An 18,291-nucleotide genomic window follows, 5' to 3' on the forward strand; every position below is an offset into this window, starting at 1 on the left:
TGATAGCAGAATACTTGGATATTTTCATTTTCACCTTATACTTATTAAACCCTACTATTCAGGGTATAATATTCAAATATTGTAATTTGTATTGCACTGCATTTATTCAAAAATACAAGGTACTTTTAAGATTCAGATTAATAAGACACATAACAACAGATACATGACGATGTTATCCATGTTGTTACAAACATTACTTTTTTATTTTCAGTTAAGATTGAATTCAGAAATTTGACTTGTACATTTTTACTTTGTAATATAGTCAAAGTCCCTGTAAAGGAAAATGCAGTTTCTGTTCTGCTCTGACAGGCAGCAGATGATGTGCAGAGCAGAGGAAGAATGGCTGCAGCAGATAAACATGAATCAACAGATAATGCTGCAGCTCTGAGCTCAGACTGACAGGCGGAAGTGACGGAGGATGTCGAGCTCACGCTGTAATACTCAGACAAACGATGCAGATTGACGAGAAACTAAAGTTTATTTGTAACACTTTTATAAATGGGGCACAGGCTGAGCTTACAGCATTCAGGCAAAATATGTACTGTTTCTCAGCATCAGCCCACACACACACACACACACACACACACGCACACACACGCACAAAAACACTCGCACATAGGATACACATCTTCACTAGCAGAATGCATCAACTCACTTTCAATCAGAGAGATTTTAAACAGAAGCACAGACAGCAGCTGCTCCTCTTTATCATTTTATGTTATTATTGGTCTATTTTTACCGTAACGGCAACAAAGCATACTTATGTATTTTAATACAAGCATCGGCTATAAAGCAGGAGAAATATGCCCACAGCCTTTAGCGGATATGAGTAATGACAACATGCTTGCACATGCACCCTGAACTGCACCGACCCTCTCATTATGTCAAAGGCTTTATCCTCCATTCACAGATAACTACTGGCAATAAGTGCATTTTCATTCAAAGATATGTTGACTTGCCATATGTGATAAATGTCACAGGAAAGACATTTATGGGGATCAGAGAGCAAAATAACAAGAGAAAAAGTTGGATTTTTAAAAAAAAGAATAAGACCCAACGTGGTTAAAAGGGATTTATATGGACGGACAACTGGAGGAAATATCATGAAATGCATCACACACACACACACACACACACACACACACACACACACACACACACACACACACACACACACACACACACACACACACACACACACACACACACACACACACACACACACACACACACACACACACACACACACACACACACACACACACACACACACACACACACACACACACACACACACTAAAAACAATATCCATCAAATGTTAACATCACCAACAACCTACATTTCTTTACAAAACATCATACCCTGACAAAATATCCAAAATGTTTAGCATTGCATTTATAAATTAGATAAAGAGAGTAGTAATTTAAATTACGCAATTATATTATATACTGTATGTTAAGACTGTTAAACCACAGCAAGAGGCTCAAGGTGGACAAACGGAGAGTTTCAGAGACAAAAAACGCCCTCTGACAAACAACCGTCCACGCAGACAAACTATACAAAGCACCAAACTGAGGATAAACGTACAGCCGGAGCTGCCAATAACACGAGATTTCCATGTTCAAAGTCTGCAGGTCTCACTGCGGTTCAGAGGAGAAACAGCAGGTGGCGCTGCAGCACAGACTGACATCACTGCTCTTTGTCGTGCATCTGCTGCTGCATCTTATTCAGCATTTCCTGCATCCTCTTCAGCTGCACACGGAGAGAAACACTCATTAATACCTCCTGCATGTAATGCTAGTGTTCATTTAATGGAAAAAAAGACAAGATATTACAGGCTCTAGGACTAAGAAAGTAATCACTGTTTTCCTTCACGATATTGATGATGAAAGTTGGATTTTAGTCCCACATCCACATTATAGCACTCAAAAAACATAACAGAATCCCCAGAGGGTTTTGTACTTATGTAAATGCTATACCTAAATGAGATTTTTTCTGCATTTGTTTAATCTTTCTTTTTTTATATTTATACCCTTCTAGGATACATTAATGAAAAAAAACATATTCGATCAGAAATCAAAACATGAACTGTTTGGTGAAACAAATAAAGTTGCTTCGTACCTCCTCATCTTTAAGCTTGATAAGTTTCTCAGTCTCTACATCCGGTGTGGACAGTGGCAGGATGGGGATGGGACTCTCCATTCGGTTGTCCTGAGCCAGTTTACTGAGGATGAGGAGAAAAAGATAATAGGGGGGAGAATAGGTGACTCAGGCAAAACTGTAGGATACTAAAATCTGTGAAGATCAGCAGTTATCTGAGATGTTTACAAAACATTTTCCCTCTCTCCTGTTCACACCCACCTGGTCATCTCCTGTATGCACTGCGCTCTGTAGTTTTCGTAGTGCACGTCGCAGGTCACGTCTTTAAGGTCGTGCATGTGTGAGCGAATCAGCATGTTCCTCAGTTTCACAAAGTCACAGTGCGACTGGTTTTCCACTGAGAAAAGCAGTAGGACAAATATTTTAATAACCCAAGCTATTACATTCAAACTCAGTGTAATAACAGGAAGATAAACGCACCTTCAACGATCCCCCATGGGTACAGCCTCCCTCTCACTCTCTGCCCCCGCGCCTCCACCACTGTGTTACTGCCGATCACAGCGAAGGGCGTGCACTCCTGCACACAAAGACACAAGGGCCGGTTTGTTATTTTAACCCTGAACCATCCAGAGACAGCTGACTGAGCATGCTGGCCCCAGTTCATACTCACAGAGTTATACACATGCAGAAAAACAAACAGATGGTTGTTTACTTTTCTTTCACAGATTTTCCCAGCTGATCTGTGACACACGGCACAAACCAAAAACGTTTCAATGCTCGGACACGTCATGTAAGGGTCATTGACAGGGTTAAGGGTAAGTAGATCAGGAGGATATATAGAGAAGTGAAACTAACATTAATGATGACGAGACTTCCAAAGAGGAGTGAGTGACAACACTGAGGTCCTGTTTAACATATTGGGGAGTTTTTGATCAAGTATGTCCACACCAGGATTTATTCCCAGTCATGAAAAAGATTACTTTAAAACAGCAATAGAGGCATTTATGTTGGGAAATATGATTTACAGAAAAACTAACCATACAGCTAAACACATAAAAAATACAGTAAACAAATAAATAGTGTTGTCAGTATTCTTTAAGAGAGGGTGTGTTCTCCAGTATCTGTAAACTCAGGGGAGGGGGGTACTGAAGAGGGACCGGCATGAGAACATTTGAGGAGTCTAGACATTTACTCATCCCAAAATCAAAGATTAAAATATTTTTTCTCCCAGCATGCCTGGTCCAAAAACGTTTCTGTGTAAATGACCTTAATCTGTGTTTAGAGGTACAGCTAATTCCATGAAGAATGAATGCGTTCATGAACTGGACTCACCTTCAGCTCTTTGTCAAGCTGTTTAAACTCTTCATCCTCATCAGAGTCGCATTCAGGGAACTGGTACACCTTAATCCCAAACTTGTCTATTTCCTCTCGTATCTAAAGATAAATCAGAGTAATGGTCGCAGTGAATGATCTGCATACAGTTTAACATGCTGAATTCACTGTGGAGCTGCAGCTCGGAGACTCACTCTGTCTTTGAGCTTCTTTATCTCGTTGGGCGTGAGACAGTCGGCTTTCGCAATGAGTGGGATTATGTTCACTTTTTCATGTAGAGCCTTCATGAACTCGACATCGACCGGACGCAGCCTGAGGAGAGGAATCCAGCGTCAAGTACAGCGAGAGTACATTTCCCTAATCAAGACACCTTAAAGCGACGATGCCATGCAGAAAATACGCAGGTAGAAAAGACGTTTCCTGCACCAATAATGAAAAAGGCGTGTGTGTGTGTGTGTATCTGTGTATGTGTAATTACCCGTGCCCAAACGGAGGGATGAAGTAGAGGCAGCAGTGGACTCTGTTGTCCTGGATGTTCTTTCTGTTCAGTCCGCTCTCATCCCTGAAGTATTGCTCAAACTGCTGATCTATGTAGTCAGTGATTGGCTTCCAGCTAGGACACACACACACACACACACACACACACACACACACACACACACACACACACACACACACACACACACACACACACACACACACACACACACACACACACACACACACACACACACACACACACACACACACACACACACACACACACACACACACACACACACACACACACACACACACACACACACACACACACACAGAGAGAATTGTAGCTTGCAGGCTGAATGAGGCAGTGTCAGAGCAGCAGGTCTCCCAGCTCACCACTCGTTGTTGTTGACGGCGTCTCCGAACCCTGGCGTGTCGACGATGGTCAGCTTGAGCTTGACTCCTTTCTCCTCGATGTCCACAGTGTGTTTGATGATCTCCACAGTCTGGTTTATCCGCTCTGCAAAGCACCCACACAGAGAAGGAGAATGAGAGAAATGAAGGAAAGCATCTTTGTTTTTCTGCCTTTAGCAACAGTGGCATGATTTATCAACACATTGATTCATTTGATATAAAAAAAAACAGAGCTATTCTTATTCAATATTTTATAGAGGACAAATCCCATAGCCCGTTCAGACTTTTACTAACATTTACAAAACAAGGCTTAATCATGTTGAGCCTGTGAGCCTGCTGCATCAGTTGTTCTGTAATTTAATTGTAACCCATTCAAAGTGTGTTTTATATAGTCTGTGTTTTTCGTTGGGGAGAATATTTTTCTGGGCCCATGACTTTGACCCAGTTTGTCAGTTTGTACTGCCCTTATGAGCACAGGCCTGCAACCTTGAGCTGCTGTGCTCTCAGTGCTTTGTCTCCATGTTCCTGCCTGTTGGCATCAGCTGATAGAGGTGTTATTGTGCTTTGCCTGTTTTATCTTGTTGTGCAGCATGTTGATTTCATCTCTCAGAACTAGCTAAATACATGGGTCTGGGGTAGAGATCTTCAGAATGTGTTTGGCATCCGCTGTGTCAACTCGTGGCACAGCACATGTCTTGTGAATTCTCCGGCCGAAGCTCCAAATGAACCATCAGTGTTTGCCATCAAAGTTCCTGCTCTCCCCGTGTCTCTCTGAGTCCTGTCTCCATTGCTTCAGAAGTTTCCATCACAGTTTTCACTTAACTAAATGTAGCCTGTTGCACCACACAAACTAGTTACTGCGTAGAGAATGAATGAATGTTTACTTTCTGTCAGTAACAGGCATGTGTAACTGTTGCCTAGCAAACTGAACTACTGTAACTAGTAAAACCGATTTTAGCTGTCCAACACATCGGACATGTTGTTATAAATTATGTTTCCCAGGGTCATTTAGCATTACATCTTGAACTTCAATGTTGGTCATTTTGTGTGATCTGACATCTCCGTATCACTATAATTTTTTGAAATGATTACATTTTGTTTGCACATATAAATACCAAACAAAATAATATATTGATCACAAATGAATGGCCATAGATATAAGTAGCGACGGGTTCACAGGACTTATCTGTATCGCTTCTTCAGTGCAGCTGATGTAAATGTGAGATACACTGTGGGCTAGTTTATACATACCTACGTTTATTGACATAAGTGCCAGAGCTCAGAGTGCTTGTATTGATCGAACAGTGCATTCATTATGATGCAGAGGCATAATGAATAGCATGTAAACTCACCTTCAGCATTCAGTAACTTCCTTTCTTTGTAGAGGTCGGTGAGGAACAGGCTGTTGACCAGAGTGGATTTACCCATCCCCGACTCTCCTGCAGACAGACATATTTAATTATATGATATCATTTAAGTATTAGTATAATTTGCCAGTTTATAAATGACATCTTAAATTGCATCTCCAGTTACTGACCTGCCACCATCAGTGTGAAATCGAAGCCTTTCTTCACAGACTTCCTGTGGACCTGGTTTGGCAGAGTGGCAAAACCCACATACTGTTTCTCCTGGGACAGAAAGACAAAGAAGAAGGTGTTGAGTATTAATGCGGCTTATTGTAGAGTTCAAACAAATAGTTGATTCGTGGAAAAGTAGGTTGACAGAAAAATTATTGGCAGCTGTGTTAATAAATTAAACAAGTATTGTATATTTTACTTTACTTTTTGATAACTTAAGGTCATCCAGAAGATAAAAATAAGGTGTATTTAACAGACAAATGATGAATAATACTGTAATAATAATAAAGGTTGAGATAAGATCAAACTTTGTATGCCTTCAGAGGGTAGGGTTGTGTAATTCCATTTCCAATGGCACCATCTACATAATAAATCATTTAACTTTTACTATATTTTGTAGCTAATGCCCCTTTTACTAACCAATTTTTCTATGGACATTTAACAGAATTGTTTTACTACTTGAATAGTTGACTAATTGTTTCAGGACTACAATAAAACATCAAAAGCAGCAAACAGTTTCAAAATAACACCCAATAAGTGTAAGAGCATCAGAGGGTTTCTAATGGGAACACAAAATGTATCTGGCAGCCTCTGATGCTGTAAAAATCACCACAACAGACAGAAAACTGCATGGAAAAACATGTGCACAGCATTCCTCTGAAGCAGCTGAGAATAAACCAGCGCCTCACTATTCCTCTTAAAGCCTCGCTGAAACACAATAAGCGACAGGATAGCAGTCTCTCGCTGTTCCACACAGAGAGGCTCAGTGCTGCGGCTCTCTGCTGGATCTGGCACAACGTCATCTTTACCCGACAGCGCCCGTTGACATGTGTGGGTAAAAGTACACACTCGAGGTCCATTGAGAGCATTCACACACAAACAGAAGCTATATTCAACAGGCCTGAAAAGCTCTTTTTCACTTTGCAAACACACAAGCCAAGTAAACAGTCAGTGTCCTCATAAACTGTCATAACTTGTCATAGGCATTTCCGACAGCGCCCCAGGGTGAGGATCACTTTTACAAAAACACACACACACACACACACTCAGGCTGTGCAGCCAGTTCATGGCAGACACACTTGTCAGAAAGCCAGAGAATGAGGAAATCTGTAGATAAATCAGTGAGTAATCATAAAAGCAGTAAATCTGTCCCTCGAGGAATCACACACACACCTCTACAGAAAGCAGAGATTATATCAACAGATGCTGGCATTGAGTCCAGGGGGAGTAAGGTCTTCTACATTTGTGCTTTTATAAAGTAATCCTCTACTCTTTGTCTATATTTTTCATTGTATTTTTCAATTGTCCTGATTGATTTCCACTCTTATTGTCTATTCATCCCTTAGAAATCCAATGTTTTTACCTTCTGCCTGGCGGTTCTCACTCGTGGGCACAGCAGCCGTTCCACCAATTTTTCTTGCAGCATGATGGCATCCATCCCAAACCGCTCCAACACTCACAGACCAAAAATAGCCACTGGTCTCAGAAAGTTGTAAAACAGTCCAGCAGGGATCAGAAAAACAGCACAACTTGGAGCCTTGAGATCTCGATAAACCTTCGCCCTGTGTTCTTTCTGGAAATGTCTCAAACACACCTCTACCCGGTTTGCGCTCTTTAAATGTGTGCCTTATGTTCCTCCTTCTCTCCTTCTCTTGATTCCCTTTCTTTTCTTTTTCTTTCTTTCCTCTGCAGCGCTCCGACTCTCCCTGTTCAGACAGGTACAGAGGAATTCTCTCTGAGAGGGAGGGTGACGGAGAGCGGGAGTAAGAGAGAAGTGGCAATTTGAGGGAGGAAACAAGGGAGGGATGGAAGAAGCGAACGGCTAAAAGAAACTCATTCATTCAGCATGGATTCCCTCCCCCAGCTCAGATGGTTGAAAAATAAAACTACACCGAGAGAAATGCTCAACAGAGAAATGCCCAGGGAGAAGCAACAGACGTAATGTTTTGTAACAAAATAACTAGTATGAACTTGACGGTCCAATAAGCTGTAGAATAAACAACAGATAAAGAAATAAACGCTGCAAGTACAGGCTTGTGGAGAGAGTTTATCAGATTAACAAGTAAACAAACTTGTGTCTGAGCACGGGTGTGTGTGTTGTTTAGACAAGAGGTTTACAGTCAGTGCCTTAAGCCAAAGGTGACATTTTTATTGAATCATTTTGTTCCTGTTTCACATAATCTTACAACTTTTGCTTAAGTAAAATAACCAAAGTATTGACTGACACACGTACTGAAAGAAAAGTAAAATGATTTTTCCTGCAAACAAATGCTCCATGAGACCGATATTGGCTGATTTAAACACTTCACTGTTGTAGTCTAATGTTTTAACAACTTTATATAGTAACATAATAACTTTATAATTTAGGAAGTTAAATCTGTCTATAACCTATGATCAGCCTCCAACAAACAAATCGATAAACCAGAGGGGGTGCCAAATTGTTATTGTTAGATAAAAGAAGAAAAAGCTGAGTTTTGCTAGTCCAATCTATATTTATTTTCTGTACATTTCTCTAGTTTTTATATAGGAACTGCTCAAACTAGTAAACATCTCAAATGAGACAAGGGGTCCTCAGGTCAATGCTATAGCTAATATGATAAAAATTGTATTTTCCTTCTTTTCTTTTTTTTTTAAGTCTATTTTAACTAAAATATAGGCATGTTTTAAAAGTAATAGTAATTTGGGATAACAATGTATACTTTTGAATCATAAGTTAAAGGAGAAATGTATGCAATAACAATATATAAAATAAAATGATAATTTTATATTTATAAATGTACCGTGTGAGTTGTATTAAGCAAAAAAGCTAATTAGCATATTTACTAAAATATCAAACATTACCTTGAATAATGTTACATGTTTTACATTAATGAATGGTTGTGTTTGGTGATTAAAGTAAATCCCCACAGCAGATACCTATGAGTCCTAGCTGAAATTGAGAAGATCCCGTCTAGACAGTAATGTAAAGGATGTGGTGGTTGTGTGTGTGTGTGCGTGTGCGTATGCGTGTGTAGAGGTGAATGAGGTACATTTCATGGGAGAGGTTGAAGTGGATTGCTTCCAGATGTGATGGTGGTGTGATGGTGGTGTGTGTGTGTGTGTGTGTGTGTGTGTGTGTGTGTGTGTGTGTGTGTGTGTGTGTGTGTGTGTGTGTGTGTGTGTGTGTGTGTGTGTGTGTGTGTCCAGCTCATACATTATGTGGGCCGCAGAGCTTAAATGCTCTTTGAAATAAAAGCAGTTTTTTTTCACCCTTTCTTTCCGAAAAGTACACACCCCACAGTGATGCCACGTACAGGATGTAACAATCACACTCCACACCACTGGGGGGCAACAGAGGAATCCACTCTGATAATAAGTTGATGTTTTCAAATATACATAGTCTAAGCCGGTTGTAAGCATTCAATGGTGTAAATAAAAGTTTGAGCCTCATGAAGGAAATAAACAACATGGTGGTACAAGATGGAGAGTTTGCATCATTTTAGACATGAAAGAGTGTGTGGGGGGGGGGCAATCTGAATAAAAGAGAAGAACAGATGCCTTGAAATGGTGTAACAATAGCCCCCCCCTGGCTACACCCCCACCGTAGGTCTTTATCAGAGGCCATCTGTCCCTTTCTCCTATGACCAGACAGATACCAGCTTAATGTTTGTCACGCCTCTTTTGTTGTGCAAATTTGATCAATCAAAAATCTGTCATTACTAAGAGAAGCCAAAAAGTTGTGTCTCTATTAATATTATTCATTCACAACCTCCCTCCTGTCACCATGTCAGGTTGTTGTTGCTGCTGCTGCTTTCACCTCTCAGGTCACACATAGGCTTGGATTATGAAAAAGGGGCTATTTATATCAAGGAGGTGGGTTATGATCTGTTGATACACATTAGGCTGGGGACAGGCTCAAAATGTCTGCATTTTTACGATCATACGCATTATTTATAATTTATGGAAACTGATTTTTCATGCAGGTCTGCGCTCTAGTTCAGTTTAGATTTTTCTAGGGCACTTAAGAAAGAGATGCAACCGGATTTATTCTTGACAGTTTTGGATAATATAAGATGACACAGAGTTTTAAGATGCAACCATTCATTCAACCGGACCACTTGTTCCGCAATTGGAAAACCGAAAATGTAATCAACACGTAATTACTCTTGAATATACAGACCCTTTTTATCACATGTGAAAAACATGCTCAAAATCATGAAACGCCAATTAATTCAGACATTATCCACCGTCAATGCCTTAAGGTCTGGATGAAAGGGTTGGGAAATGTGCAAGACATTGTCATGGTTTCTGTTATGCTGAAAAACCGTATATCGTAAGAAAAGTGCACTCTGGCTTTTGTTGTTATAGAGGTACTAAGTTGTCTTTGGCGTCCTCCAGCTGATCATTACATTACATTTAGCTGACGCTTTTATCCAAAGCGACTTACAATAAGTACATTCCACCAAGAAGATACAAACTTGAAGAAAACAGAATCATATCAGTACATTAGGTTTCATAGAGCCAAAACATTTCAAGTGCTACTCAACTGGCTTTAGATAAGCCAGTCCTTTATTAGTATATAAGTGCTTTGTTAGTGTATAAGTGCTTTTTAAAAAAAAAAAAAATGTATTTCTCAAAGTGGAGTCGAAAGAGGTGAGTTTTCATTCTGCACCGGAAGATGTGTAAGCTTTCTGCTGTCCTGATGTCAATGTCAAACTTAAATGGAAAGGTCGAGGGGACGGCAGGTCTAAGGTCAGGAAGCAGGCAGCAAGCAGTCAGCAGGCAAGTTAAAAAAGCATCTTGTGGTGTTTGGTTTTACATGAAGGTAGAACTGTATATAGGTTGTGGCTTATTAACGTCATGTGAATGTTTTTAGACACCATCTTGTTATTTTCTGTTCTTCTTTTCTCCCTCCGAAATAACTGCTGGTAATGTTTTTCAAATGTTCATTTTTAAGTCTACGAACTGACTGTCCAAACCCTGGAAAAAGTGTAATGTTAAATCTTCACAGAAGCATTAACTAGGCAACAGAAGGATTTTGCAGATCAACTTTCTGTCAGTGAATTTCATTTTAAATCAACCAAATTAATTTGCAATGCTTTAAAATGACCTTTTCAAATAAAGATTAGCCTACTTATTTCTTTATTTTTAATATACCAACTGTCATTTGGACATCATTGTGTTTAAAGAGAACTGAAAGATGTGCAGGATCCTCATGTTAACAATATATGGTCTCTGACTTTGTGCTTCTTCTGCTCATACCACAATTCAAAATAAAGACTTCCTCGCTGTCCTGCAGAGACAGAGATCAGCAGGCAGCGCTCAGCTTCTTCCTGTCAGTCATAGAAATTCGTGGTCTTAACGGAAACGGCTCTCAAAAAGCCCCAGGAGTCAACTCTATTGGCAGGGGCGGGCGGGCGGGCGGGCGGGCGGGCGGGCGGGCGGGCGGGCGGGCACACACACACACACACACACACACACACACACACACACACACACACACACACACACACACACACACACACACACACACACACACACACACACACACACACACACACACACACACACACACACACACACACACACACACACACACACACACACACACACACACACACACACACACACACACACACAATCTGCTGCCAAACACTGTCAAGAGGCTGCAGTGATGATACATCCCTGCACAGACACATAGTTAGGCTGGAGAAGACTTTCATAAATGTCCACTGACCATGAAGAGGCTCATCACACATTTAACAACTCCCTTTTTCACATTACAGTTGATGACAAACACCACCATAGCACCATGTGTCCGGTTTTGTGCAGATCGTTGTGCAAAGGAAGACAGGAATATGTTCCATCAAAGACTTCAAAAAGGATAGGTACAAAAGCAGCTCTTAGAAGAGTTAGTTTGATTTAAAGGTTACTAAGTTACTTATTTACTATCCTTAACATTTTAACAAGATGAAATCTACCAGCCCTAATATAGTGACGCTCTCCAATACCAGAGAAAGTCTGCTGATAGCATTGAATCCCTCTGTATATTGAATGAGGGAAAGATACGTTACATTGCTTTTCAATTCAACGTTTTGTCTTTGTGAGGAAAATGTGTTATAGTATGTGTTGTGTTTTATACTTTCACACTTTAAAGGTCATTTATTAAAAAGCCAGGGAAGTGGATTTGCCTCAACACGAAGGAGCTAACATTGTTACCCTAAATGGATACGCAGAAAGTCAGGGCGGCAATCTCAGCGGTATACTCCATATTAGCACAATGCCAAGCAGGGGTTATTAGCTAGTCTCAGGGGCAAGCAGCACAAGGACTCACATGCACAAGCAGCAGGCTATGTGATAAAGTACTGAGAAAATTAGGATTAAAACTCGCGCAGAGGAAGTGTGACTTCAGAATGTTCTGCTCAGGTACACATCACTCAACTATAGCGTTCCAAAGCATAGGGGTGTATGCTGCTATATTACATTTGTAAATCCTGTATACATTAAAGATTTATTTTAACAACCTAGTGATCATTTAAAGCAAAATGGTAAGCTAAGTAAAAGAGGAATTACTGGTGGTCAAAAAGCACTTCATGAAAAAACCCACCAAACTTCCGTAATGAGGGTTTTTTAACCCCTGCTTTGAAAACTGCAGGCTCACAACGATCTTGAATTTGCAGCCTGTGATCCAGCCGACCTTTACTGATGACTTCTGTGCTTCCCCCAGCCGTGCAGCTGAAATGTTCACACCATTAACCCTGATTGGTCTCTTAAATATGTAGCTTGCCCACCAGCGTGTGAGGCAACAGAGGGTGGAGGGAGAGATAAGAGGAGATAGGATGGATGAGGGAGAGGAGTACAAAAACACCATCAATGAACCCCTAAGCCCCCCGGCCCCCTCCTGCTTTCTCTCCTTGGAGATGCAGCAGCCTGTGTGCACTCAGCTCTTTAACATGCTAATCTGACAGCATGTTATTGCTCAGGCAACAACAAATAGCTTCACTGAAGGACACTTGGCCATCGTAGCCCAGTTTTAGCATCCGGCCATTTACTGACAATGGACGCTTGTGGGAGCATGGCTGTAACCCTGACATGTATTAAAAACATCCCAGAACATTCAGCAGGAGGATTCAATCAGATGTCGTCACGAAAGACAGTTTTGTAAAATAAAAATGATGGCAACAACTTCTAAAACTCACAGTATAGGTCGAACTATGATTAGATCCTTATAAACACATTGTATTTGTCTTGGAATGTGTTGACTATAAGAAACAGTAAAATAGTTAAAATAATCTTAAACTAAAGATTGCTGGCTTACATTTTAAACTCTTGGTTTTCAAAAGATTTTTAAAAGAATAAATCGTTTCCAGATCAATATTTGAAGCAAACTTAATAAGCTAATGAAGATCTAGTGATTCAGTTTAAAATCTTTGGAGCAGGTCAAGTTGAGTTGAGATTTTTTTGTCGACTGTTGTTTCCCAGGTTGGAAATGATGGTGGAAAACAAAATGATGCCTACATAGGAATTCAAAAGAACATTTCAGATTTATTTTGCAGTTTGAGGTTATAAAATAATCTCTGTATTTATTTATTGGATTACATCAGACTCCCTATTTCCAAAGAACTGATCTTACAAAACTTATCAAGGCAGACAAAATACTTGAAAAGATTTCAAATAATCTTTTTATCTGGGTCAGCCTCCAGTTGCTTTCTAAAAGCTTCTTGAGATGCGCAGTGGAGACATGACGAGTGTTGCGTATACAACTCAGAGAAGGAAAGGAGCTGAGCTGCTTCAGGTACAAGACGAAACACTAAGCAGCATCTACGCTCTACTGAATCATAACATGAGTGTTTGCAGCATGACAAAATGAAAGAATGTGCATGTGAACACCTCAGGGCAGAAACTCCTCCAACACCTGAACAACAACTGGAGCTTTGACTGTCACGGAGGAAAGCCCCTCCAAAGAGAACCTGTAGAGGCAGAAACTCACACAAAGGTGACAGAAGCTGCTTTATCCTCCATGGCTGTGTTCATTACAGACTGTTGGTATTCAAGCAATCTTTACTGTGTGTTGAGTCTGTGCCCTCACTGTAACTATATCGTCATTTCAGGCTGATGCTGTTCTCTCAAACATGACATTACATGTCACTTGTTAGACGCTCTTATCCAAAGCGACTAACATACATTCAGTACTGTGGGCAATCCCCACAGGAGCAATTTTGGGTATAGTGTCTTGCCCAATGACACAATGACATGCTGACTGCAGTGGGACTCGAACTTGCTCTCCCCTGAAGATCAGCGCACTATTCCACTGAGCCACCGCCTCAATCCGACAGGACTTTATTTCACTGTTCTTAAAGTGTTATAAATATTCAAACAATATCAAAACTCTGTCTACATTTTGGGAAACTGTGTGAAGCACAAGACATCTAAAATATGACGAAGCCATAAAGAGACTCCATGTGGAGTTTCAATATTTCACTCCTAAGATTTTTTTTGCGATTTAAAGGAAGAACAAAATACAAAATCTGGAAATTAATTAATCTAATGGTAATCAAAGTCGACTTTATTGTCAATCTTCCAGTGTGTGTGTGTACAGACAGAGAGATCGAAATACTGTTTCCCACAATCCCGAATATAAAAACAAATGTAGACAAAATATGTGTGACATAGAAGTGCAAGGTCATTTGACCAGCCACTCTCTCCTTGTCCTCTTAAAGCATTATTTGTTGCTGAAAAGCTGGAGCCACAGGGGGTTCAAATCCCAGATTTAATACCCCACCCAATCCCCCGATTATGCCGGTTCCTGCTCTGCAGCTGGTCCACACCGGGAGCTGGTGAGGGTCCCATCTGTGGCAGCGACAGTGTTTAAAGACAGAGAGTGAGGGGAGGGTGGAGCGGATACTGAGTGCATCTGAAGGGGAGTCGCACGTGCACGGTTGCAAAAGCTTGCGATACAACATCTGTCAGCGTGTGTGATGTGGCCGCTGAACTTTGATGTCATCTCAAACCGAGGTCACAACAGATGTGATAACGCCGAGACATTTCCTCATACACGTCTGCAGTTGTAAGGACAGATACACAAGTAAAGGTTTTAAAAGTCAGACAATTATTCTTATACAAACAAAAAGTTGAATTAATAAGTTGTAAAACTGATTTCAGGAGTTACTCTTTCTTGTATGACCAATAGCTTATTGTGGCTCTTTTCTATTCAACTTTTCAAACATTATCCTGTAATTGTCACATGTGGCTACAGGGACTGTTATTCAGCTGAAGTAACATTGGCTCCCTAAGTAAATAAAGCATAAAACATATTATATAAGTTAATAGTAAGTGTATTTCTGGCTGTGTTGTATTATGGTCTACTGAGGCTCTAGTTATGGAGAAACCCTATCTATAAAAAACTCTTCTATGATCAATCACTTTTATTCTTTATTGTATGATTCTTACAAACCAAATACTGCTATATTATTTCTTAATTCTGTAAATAAAAACATTTATCCAGACTTTAACATTTTGTCAGGATGTTTTTACAGCTGTGATTATTCTGGATGTGATTCACATTCCTGTCATCTTTCACCATATCGTGATGACACATGGAATAATGACAATACAAATCTATTTGTATTCCCTCTTTCAGTTTCTCTGATAAAAAACAACAACTATCCAGTGAATACACCCACCCACTCGCAGAATAATCACGGCACGGGATTGTGGGTAGGTCAGATGGTGTCATCCACTCACTTTGTATCAGAGAAGTGCTGGAAACGGACAAAAAAAGACTGTTGCCTGGCAACGTAATATCACAGCAAAGGAAGTGACATGAACGTTTAGGGATATGAAGGAGTGAGACGCAGAGAGAGGAAAAGGAGAAGGGAAATATTGATTTAGGATTGATCATCAGTGATGATTATTTTAACAGTTATGATCTCATCTTTCACTGAGCACTAGTATTTATTTTGTCCCCCTCCGCAGCCTGGATGATACACAAGTATCAGATGCAGTATGTGGGAGTGAAGAGCGGCTGAAAGCCAAGAAGAAAAACTCACAAGGTGTAAAAACTGTAGTAATGAAAATACTGGGCATGAATTAATCATTACACATTTAGGAGTGTTAAGACATTTATACAGATTGATTTTAATTTTAGGTAGGTCTCTGAGACAATCATATTAATCCAGGTTTTCTGCTTTGTATATATATATAAAATATATATTTTTTAGGAAGTTAAGGATCAAGATTCTATGTGCATCCCTTGGACAATTATTGATAACTGAACATTATTGTTTAAGTGATATACCAATTCACTAAAGCAAAGGCTGCTTTTTTATTTTGTTACTTAATGTAGACTTTACAGTTGATCCTTAACTAACGTGTTAAATACCATCATATAGAATATATCACATTTGTTATTACAACCCCTGATGCTTTTTAGCTTTGTGGTGCTTCATGCTCATTTGAAAAACAATTGCACGATCTGTTTATCCAATTCACAACCAAGAAGGCAATCGAGATACACAAAGACCCCACCCATGCCCTCAACCCAGCATTCACGCAGCCACCATCAGGCCTCAGACTGAAGGTCCCTATGGCCAGATAAAAGGACCATGAGAAATCCTTTATTCCATCGGCTGTGACCATCCTGAATAACAGCCTGTTACTCAAACACACACACCCATTCAATACCTTGACTCAACTTGAGCCCCCTTTTCAAACTTCAAGGATCATTCTACCACCAATCCCATCACCTAATTGTAATGTTATAGTAAATTATTTACAATGAATACAGCTGATACTTGAATGGACCCATTCCAGTGGAAGAACAAACCACTCTGCACTTTTACTGCCATTTAGTCAATTTAAGTTGCGATTTCCCTAATTTTGTGTGTGAGTATGTTAAGTACAGAGTATGTTAAGTGTTATTTTATCCTATTTGCCAGTGCAAAAGACAAATTACCATTATATGTAAATGTAATGGACAATAAAGTATTCTGAATCTGAACCAGGTTGTTGAAGGACGTGATTTTAAATCTGTTAACAATCAGGTTAGCTGAATCATCCAAGCACACTGACTCAGCACGTGCACATGGCCTTTTACTGTCATCGAACACTATATGCAAAGGGGAGAGGGGGAGGAGGAGGAAGGCCCTTGGTCATCAATGCAACCTACCCTACAGGCTCGTGTGGCAGCTGTGTTTCTGAGCTGAACAATGGTGAGCAAGGTTCACTCTGCAGGCAGGAGACGAGCTGATAACACGTCATAATCAGGTCAGTCCATCAGTCGACTTAATGTCCTATATGATCGCAAATAACGAGAAGGATGGAGAGGAAGGATGCTGCCATTTGGGTACCATGTTGGCTGCCGGCCTGCTCCACATAAGCTTCTAAAAATGAAACCTAACCCCCCCCCCCCCAGAGCCACACATGGTGATCACACATCATCACAGAGCAGCCTGTGATGGCATGGCTGCCCTCAGAGCATCTGCGCTTACACAACTGACAGGCAAACCTACACATCGGGGAGGAAAAAAACCGAGTGCATGCGACCTGAAACGTAAATATTGCTGATGCTGATGCAACCGAGGCCGTCCCGGGAGACGCTGAATGCTCACAACGCACGATATTAAACAGCAAATCTAAAATCTAAATATAATAATTTAAAAGGATGTCTCTTACCTCGGCGGTTTCTTCTGTTGGACATTACGGGAAGGATGGGGAGGGAGACAGGTGCAGGGATGCAGAGCGACGCCCAGGGAGACAGAAACATGAAGCAGTCAGTGCACAGACTCTCATAAACACATGGCTGTATATATAACCCAGAAAAACATGCTCACCTCCTGTTTTCACCGGGATCCGGCTCTTGTACCTGATGTTGCTCGACATGTTGCCCGCTCTCCTCCTCGATTTTTACCGAAGCGACGGCTCACAGAACGCGGCCCCTCGCCTCGCCTCCAAAGCCCGGACAGCAGGAGGGCGGACCTAGCTGACACATGCAAGCCCCTCCTCCTCCACACAGACAGCCAATCACACTGCAGGCAGGGGTCCTACTTCATGGATATTTAAAAGCAGGGGTCCTAAAGGATGCCACGAGGGTCTGAGGGTTCTCTAAACACATGTAATTCCATAGATGTTTCCAAACCAACCTCGCTGACACCCATCCATCACTTCTTTCCGGTGTCCAGTAAGACAGATTTTGTACAGTGTTCAATTATCATATAAACAAATTCAACAATCCGTCCAAAAATGTGAATATGATTATCAATGACATGTTTTCCAAGAAATTGTAAGTGAAAATTCTGACAAATCATTGGCCAAAAGGTGTTTCCACTATCATTGGATACACAATGAAATAATCCTGTCAGATAAAACTATAGATTCAACACTTAACTTCCCTTAGCAATTGTTTAT

The 18,291-nt window shown here is 40.6% G+C and overlaps 1 protein-coding gene across 2 annotated transcripts; it reads right to left on the reverse strand.

Annotated features, from left to right (window-relative positions):
- Positions 1-160: 160 nt before the first annotated feature.
- septin5a (septin 5a) lies at positions 161-17,860 on the reverse strand. Of its 2 annotated transcripts, XM_079690548.1 has the most exons (12): positions 17,718-17,860; positions 17,560-17,573; positions 5,868-5,958; positions 5,683-5,769; positions 4,313-4,436; positions 3,912-4,046; positions 3,628-3,745; positions 3,434-3,535; positions 2,582-2,678; positions 2,363-2,498; positions 2,123-2,225; positions 161-1,753 (listed from the first exon to the last, which is right to left on the reverse strand). In XM_079690548.1, the coding sequence occupies exons 1-12, from the start codon at positions 17,764-17,766 to the stop codon at positions 1,691-1,693; spliced, it is 1,119 nt and encodes a 372-aa protein (XP_079546674.1). In that variant the 5' UTR covers positions 17,767-17,860; the 3' UTR covers positions 161-1,690. The 2 variants fall into 2 exon arrangements, with proteins under 2 accessions (XP_079546674.1, XP_079546673.1); XM_079690547.1 differs by lacking the exons at positions 17,560-17,573; positions 17,718-17,860 and adding an exon at positions 7,271-7,651.
- Between the last annotated feature and the right edge of the window lie 431 nt (positions 17,861-18,291).

This window comes from Notothenia rossii, assembly GCF_949606895.1.
Source record: "Notothenia rossii genome assembly, chromosome: 6".
Taxonomy (NCBI): Eukaryota; Metazoa; Chordata; class Actinopteri; order Perciformes; family Nototheniidae; genus Notothenia; species Notothenia rossii.